The sequence below is a fragment of the Lactuca virosa genome, chromosome 7, assembly GCF_052849685.1.
Source record: "Lactuca virosa cultivar CGN04683 chromosome 7, Lactuca_virosa_CGN04683_v6, whole genome shotgun sequence".
NCBI classification, from domain to species: Eukaryota; Viridiplantae; Streptophyta; class Magnoliopsida; order Asterales; family Asteraceae; genus Lactuca; species Lactuca virosa.
Window position 1 is genome coordinate 193,366,058 of NC_136432.1, and position 7,986 is coordinate 193,374,043.

General features: G+C 31.9%; 1 protein-coding gene across 1 annotated transcript; it reads left to right on the forward strand.

The window, feature by feature from the left end:
• Positions 1-1,828: 1,828 nt before the first annotated feature.
• Positions 1,829-5,731, forward strand: LOC145124511 (GDSL-like Lipase/Acylhydrolase superfamily protein). Its single transcript, XM_079059870.1, has 3 exons — positions 1,829-2,232; positions 3,828-4,323; positions 5,398-5,731. The coding sequence occupies exons 1-3, from the start codon at positions 1,879-1,881 to the stop codon at positions 5,592-5,594; spliced, it is 1,047 nt and encodes a 348-aa protein (XP_078915996.1). The 5' UTR covers positions 1,829-1,878; the 3' UTR covers positions 5,595-5,731.
• Positions 5,732-7,986: the final 2,255 nt, after the last annotated feature.

Here is a 7,986-nt window from a genome sequence, read left to right on the forward strand (position 1 = left end):
TAACAGTGGAGGGGGCTCGGTGGTTTTTTCTTAAATATTCCAGGCCGTTCTTTCTTCTTCTTCTATTTTCTTTTTATTGTTATTGATTGAAGCTGAGAAGAACGAAATCGACTTTCTAAATTTCTTAAATTGGATGTTTGGACCTTCAAAGTCAATTGTAGTTGAACAACGATATACAGATGCCTGAGATTTGATCACCTCTTATATTCTTTCTGCAAATGCATAGAAGCTCTTTTTGCTAACAGCTCTATAAGTACCAGCAATGGAGACTGAATCTGGAATTGCATTAAGCCCAGTTCCACTATCCAACATTGTTACAGAAAATCGAACCCCAATTGATCTTTGTTGGGGTATAAAGTTATCCATGTATGACTTTGTAATGTATTGACTTTTGTAAAACCCACTTGCATGTGGTGCATTAGCCTTTTGACTCATGAGATAGAGAGTGAGAGAGAGACATGTAAACACCTCTATATAAGGTGGGTTCATTCCACATGTAGAGGTGTGCTTGAGAGGTGTAAAAGTGAGTGTGTAAGTGTGTGTTATTTATGTAGATTTAGATCTAAATCCCTTTTTGTAACACCATATATAATCGAATGCATCTCTTAAACACCGAAATCACCATGTTCATTGTGCAATCTTTAATTCCGCATGCCAAACAATGTTCATAATTCACTACAATCTTTATGATCAGTTTACCTACCCGTAATTCGTTTTCTAGTTGTTTAAAGATTTTGGCAGCATCAAGAAGCATTGCAACATGTGCATCATGTCCACAAGCATTGTATTCTAACTAAATGTATATTTGAGAATGATATTTTTTAAGAATTTTATGCATTTTGATGACATTCTGTTAGAATATGCATTTTGAGAATGATATTTTTTAAGAATTTGTACAAAATTGTATATTTGAGAATGATATTTTTTAAGAATTTTTTGTATTTTGATGACATTCTGTTAGAATATTTTTAATTATACTAAAATGTATCAAGAATTTTATATTTAAGAATGATATTTTTTTCAAAAATGTTGTTATTATTCAACTGCAGGTTCAAGAATTTTGTTATTATTCAATAATATTCTAGTAGAATAACATTCTGACAAAACAATCTCATAGAACATCATTAAAACAAAATAAAATTTTGATAGAATTCTAATCGAATTAATTAAAAAAAAAACAGAATTCAAAATTAAGATAATAAAAACAATTCCGAAAATTTCATTTTTAAATTTGTGTTTCCTAATTTAAAGTAATGTAAATATACAATTTTACCCTTCTTTTATATAAATGGTATTGTTCTATTTATTTTTAATTTAATAATATGGATAAATGATTTTTTTAAAATAACTAAAATGATTGGTTCACAATTATTCCTACATCCGCACAATAATTAGTTTGAATAGAATAACCGAAATATATATATATATATATATAAACGTAAAAAAAATAGTTTTGATATCTTTGGATTGTCACTTGTAAGTTATAATAAAACGTTAATTAATTTAAGAACAAAGTATGTGGGTATCCTTTTCAAAATGTACTCTAGCACAAAACATATCACACCAAATATTGTACATTTTTGTAATTTTTTGTCTAAACATTTACAAAAAAGGCATCCTTACGTATGCAGAAAAACTAGAATTAAATCTTTAATCATTGCTAAAAAGCAAATATAATTGTTACACCACAAGAGACAATTATATTTTTTCCACTTTCATAATAATCCCCATTTCTAAAAAAATTTAATGAATATCATTTTTGTCATTTATTACTCTCAACAAACTTCTTGCTCTCCAACCCCAATCCGCTTTCTTCTTATTTATATGCATATCTGTTCTCACTCCTTTCTAAGCATTCTACACTCACAATTTCTAGAAATGGGGGTTTTCATTGTTGCTGCTATCTTCTTCATGCAAATCTATATCACCGGAGCCAAGGTTCCGGCGGTAATTGTGTTCGGAGATTCCTCTGTAGATGCCGGAAACAACAATCAACTTCAAACGGTTTTGAAGAGCAATTTCCGGCCTTACGGACGTGATTTCTTCGGTGGAAAGGCTACCGGAAGATTTTCCAATGGACGTGTTCCGCCTGATTTTATATCGGAGTCGTATGGTCTGCGGCCGTATGTGCCGGCGTACTTGGATCCGGCGTATAACATATCGGATTTTGCCACCGGCGTTTGTTTTGCTTCTGCTGGCACAGGTTACGACAATGCTACTTCCGATGTGCTTGTAAGTTTCTCTCTCTCTCTCTCTCTCTCTCTCTCTCAGATTGCTCTTTCACTCGATGAAGAAATCGCGATTATTTCATTTGATCAAAAATAATTCGATGAAGAAATCATATGATTGTACGGAGTACGAACTGCTAGCTGCAGGATTCATCATTCATGTTTGTTTCTAGAAGTTTCTTAATAGCATAATGCATTTTTCATCATAAAATTACACTGATATTTTACATCAAACATAGTGATTTTGATAAAATGAATATTAATTTTGAATACCTTTAAACATGAAGAAGTAAATGAATTTAATGATTTATTCATCAAAAATTGTTATCTAAATTATTTAATTCTGTTCAGTCTCTACATGTGATTTCTTATAATCATAAAGATCACTCAAACAGCTCACCACCATTAATAGCTTAACTAATAAAGCGATCACCTTGAGAAAATTTGAAAAAACGAATTAAAAAAAAATCTGTAATTAAAAATCAGGATAAGATTTACTAATGCTTAATTTTCGTTTAATGCATTAATTATCAATGATATATTTATATTAATTTTATTCTGTTATTTAGATTAGATTTTCTGTTATTCCAAATTTGGTATAACGTTCAAAGCTATCTATAATATGTGGTTGGTTTCGCAAAGTATGTTGACTGGTGTGAAGTATTTTAAAAGCCGCCTTTTTAAGTAAGAAACAAATTATTGATTTATTTCTACCAACCCAAACAAACACACAAAGTGTATTTAATATATTGAAGTTTTGAAAAATTTAATTTTGCAAAATGACAATTTTTTAAGCTATCAGTTATTCATAAAATACTCACATATTTTGTAAAACTTAATTTTGCAAATTATTAATAACTTATGAAATATCTTTATTTATGTTCTCCATTAAAGAAATCTTTCAATGCTATTTAATGCACGAAATAATAGGTATTTTCATAAATAGTTTTTGATAAAATGTATTAAATATTTCATAAAATATGAATGATTTTTCGTAAAAGAAAAGCAATTCAAAATTATTCACATTTTTAAAAATATAAATAATTTGATAACATATTTTTAAATTTCCAAAAATTCATTTTTATTAATTTTTTTGCGAAAAGTGATTATTATGTGACAATTTTCCAAAATGTTATGATTTCAGGAAACGATATCTCTCATTTTGATCGGTGATGAAATCCATTTATAAATAATTAAATACTAACATGGTCAATAATAATAAAATACAACGTATTTTATTGATTTGTTTATTATACTTATATTCCTTTTATTTTTCTTATTGTATTTTGAAATTTCCATCAAATTATAAAAACATTTTACATGAAATTTTCATTATTATAGCTAGATAAATTTTTTCATAATATAACATTTTAACAAGAAAAAAAAAAAGCTTAAACTAGCCAACCCAATTTTGTCTAAATAATATCAAATCAAAGTTATTTTATTTTATTTTAACTTTTTATTCTTTCTTTAAGTCATGTATGGGTAAAATGGTTGAATGTGTAGCAACGTTTTTGGCTTACCTGTTAAGTAATTCATTTAGATTAAGTGCTTAACAGGTTAACCAAAATACTGATAAAATTAATTTTCTAAATACAGTCAGTGATACCTCTATGGAGGGAGGTAGAGTACTACAAGGACTACCAATCAAAACTTCGAGCCCATTTAGGCGCTGAAAAAGCCAACATTGTTATATCCGAAGCAGTGTACCTTATAAGCATGGGTACAAATGACTTCCTTGAGAACTACTATACGCTTCCCAACCGAAAATCCCAATACAATGTTACTCAATATCAAAATTTCCTTGCCACGATTGCCGAGTGGCTCATAAAAGACCTTTATGCCCTCGGTGCTAGAAAAATTTCCCTGGGAGGCCTTCCTCCCATGGGTTGTTTGCCATTAGAGCGAACAACCAGCTTTTTTGCAGGAAATGGAGATACATGTAAGGATGAGTATAACAAGGTGGCGTTGGTGTTTAATGAGAAGTTGAATGAGTTGGTGGAGAGGTTGAATGATGAGCTTTCTGGGGCTAAAATCGTCTTTTCCAATCCGTATGCCATTTTTCAACAAATTGTTCGAAAACCATCCACTTTTGGTAATTTTCGCTTCTCTTCACTCACTCGAAAACTTCGGGTCTAGCATGTACATTGACTCTGTTTGTTACATGTATACTATGTTTGACATGCATTTGATGATACCAACCTAATGAGATAAAAAAAGTTATAATTTTATTTAACATTAAAAAAGAATAATGTAGGAAAATAACTTGACATGGACCTCTTACACAATTGATAGCGACACTTTAGTCTTTTGATAACTTGTAAATTTGGTGTAGTTGAGGACCACAAAAAAAAATTATTAGTTTTGTTCCTAGAGATTTTATTTTAGTTTTGGTCCCCTTTACTTATATTATAACTTTTAAGTACATAAAGTCCCGTTAAAATGATTGTTTTATCTTTTTTTTTTTAATATTATTATGAGAAATTAAATATCATATTACTTTTTTCACCTTCAATCTTCATAATACAATTAAAAATTTGACACTTGTTATATTTAAATAAATTAATAATTTTTTATTAAATTTGTAATTATTTAAAAATGATAGGAAGATGAATAGAAAAAATAAATAAAAATGATAGGAAGATGGATAGAAAAAATAAATAGAATGATATTTCGTTTCTCTATTATTACTTCTGTTAAGTGGAAATAAGGAAGAAACGGAAATGATATCTAAAAATAATTATATAAAAAAGGATTAAAAGAAAGTAACATAAGGAAGAATGTTGTAGTTTACTCTTATAACATCCGTCATTTAAAATATTTATATCAACTATTCATCATTGTTTTGAATAAATGGATAATAACATTATTTTATATAAATAAATAAACCTAATAAAACACAAATTTAATACAATTTAATCAAATGTAGGTGCATTGCATTCAATAATGTTGGGTGGCAAACTGGCAAATGCATGGCATGCCACACATTATGACAAAGCTTAAAAACATTACATTAAATTGTCAAACATATGCACAAGTACAACAAGTACAAATATCTCCCCACCTGTATACACGATATTCATCATAATATATTTATTTTAAAATTCATAAACATCTTATATGTATATATAATTATATATAATAAATAACTAATTAAAATTTTATACAGGATTTGAGACAGCAGCTGTGGCATGTTGTGCGACAGGATTCTTCGAGATGGGATATATGTGTGATCAGTACAATCCTTTTACGTGTTCGGATGCCAGCAAATTTGTATTTTGGGATTCTTTTCATCCAACTGAAAAAACCAATCGTATTATCTCCCAACATTTGTTTAAAACTGTTCTTTCTAAATTCTCTTCGTAACTTTTGGTTATATATAAATAAAAAACCAGAAAGGAAGATATGAATTTGGAATTTGTGTGGTATGTTCTATTATTTATACTTGTTGTATTTCGAATCAGAGGTTATGTATGATGTATAAAGAGGTTATATGTTGTTGATTTTGTATTGTTTCCTTCGGTCTTGGTTATGTATGATGTATAAATATGCATGCTATATTGCTATGTGAGGTGGGGTTTGATCGGGATAAGTGAACAAAACTATCTATGGAAGGGAAATAATCTTACCTAGTGTGCAATTACAAGGTGAGAAAAAACAAACATATGCAATGTTGGTAGAAAGGAAAAAACTTTGAAGGATGGAACTAATAGTGGTATGCAAGAAGGAAATAAGATTACACTGGAGGAAAAAGACTTGTTAGTGGTACCAGATTCTTCTTGTCTTGTGTTGGGAAGTGTTAGAGAGGTTTGTAAGATAGGTAAACTTTGTAAGGTGTGTAGTAAGTAATGTTTTCTTGCTATTGAGATAAAACTATGTTGGAGGTTCTTGGGTTTGGATGGAATTTAAATCTCATAGTGTGTGTTTAAAGTTCAAACAAAATGATGGAATGAAATAAATATTTAAAGAAACCAAACCATTGGACAAAGAACTTCATGCAAAATGAAAGGACACTGTAGGTAGAGATTGTTGGTCTACCTTTGCATGTATGGACCCCAAGTGCATTTAAGAGAGTGTCGAGCCAATGAGGTGTTGTGATGTGTATGGACGATGATCAAGAAGATAATATATATGTGTGGGAAGGGTGTGTACTAAAACCAAGGTGTCGTCCTTAATATCAGATTTGATATTTGTAACTATTGAGGGGATGAAATTGTAACATCCAGAGACCAGGTATATCTCAATAGCCCTTACTTTATTGTAGTTGTCAAGTTTAGCCCTTAATTGAGAAAAGGTGGTAGTTGAGTACACAGGGCGTACGCATGTGTACGCTCAACGTACTCATGTGCGTGATTTGGACGCGGAAGCCACCTAGTACGCTGGGCGTACCAGAGGATACGTTGGGCGTACTAGGCTCAAAGTGAAAACCCTAATCGTGTGGGGTGTCCCTATTTAAGGAACATGATGGCCTCATTTCAGGCCACCATTTCCAGTCATCAAATCCTCTCAAAACCCTAATTTCCGTTTTATTAGCTTGAGTGGCCATTTGAAGCTTTTGAGTGTTCTTTGTGGGATTCTTTGAGTGAAGAAAGAGCCTTGAAGAGAATAGAGTTGGAGTCCAAGCATTGGATCTGAGTTTCCCTGTGGTTGGTGCATCATTTGGAGGTATCAAGCTCAAAGCTTTCTCATTGTTTTGATTTGTGCATATTGTGGTTCATTTTAGGGTTTATGTCCCAAAGCTTGAAGCTTTATGAGTTTGTTGAACTCCAGAGCCTAATACCTGTCCCTTTAAGTGTCTCTAGTGGAGTGGACTCATAAAAATAGGATCTTGGACGTCAACATCTCCCCATGCATGATATATGAGAACTTTTGTGAGTAAGGAGTGAGAGTTTATGGGTTTTAGACTTTCTCAGCCATGCAAAGGCTTAAAGTCACAAATTTTATGGAGTATTAGCCTTTGGTGAGTCCAGATATGAGATAATAGCTATAGTCTTAACGGATTAAGACCAAGAAAGTGGGAAAAGTAAGTCTGGGACGTACGTTGAGCGTAATCCCAGATATGGGCAGCGTAGCGGCGAAGATTCCCGATGCATGCATGGCGAAGTAGTATACCAAACGTAAAGGACTGTACGCCCAACGTACGTGCTTGCTGTTGACTTTTGTTGACTTTTAGGGTTTGGTCAAACTGTGGACTTTGGAGGCCATGGAAGGGTAAAATGGTCTTTTATCCTTTTTGAGAATTAGTAGAGGATTTAGCCTAACATCTTTAGGGCTCATTTATTAATTAGAGTTAGTTAAGACATATGTTAGGCGGAAGCTAGACCGGTGGTTTGAGTACGAGACATACCTACTTTACTTACGAGGTGAGTCTTCTCACTATACTTACCTGAGTGGTAATTCAGTATGACCGGAGGGTCTTATATGCTTATGCTGAGTGATGTGATATTATGCATTTGTCTTTGTGATTTATGTTGTATATTGTTATGTGCTTTATTGGTTAGGACCGGAGGGTCCAACCCGAGTTGTGAGACCGGAGGGTCCTCACTGAGACACATGGACCGGAGGGTCCTTATAGAGATATAACCATGAGAGGTTAAGTATTTGTGTATGGTATTTTGGGGGACTCACTAAGCTGTGATATGTGTTTCAGGTACTTCTCAGGATCGCGGGAAGACGGCGACTTGATTGTACACACCTGTTCGGGATTTATGTTTGAGGGTTCTGGGATATTAATAGTTGTTTGTTGATTTGTGTTTTT

Coding starts and splice junctions, on each gene's coding strand:
- LOC145124511 (XM_079059870.1), top strand. CDS start 1,879: ATGGGGGTTTTCATTGTTGCTGCTATCTTCTTCATGCAAATCTATATC. Junction 2,233..3,827: donor ATGCTACTTCCGATGTGCTT/GTAAGTTTCTCT, acceptor TTCTAAATACAG/TCAGTGATACCTCTATGGAG. Junction 4,324..5,397: donor TCGAAAACCATCCACTTTTG/GTAATTTTCGCT, acceptor AATTTTATACAG/GATTTGAGACAGCAGCTGTG.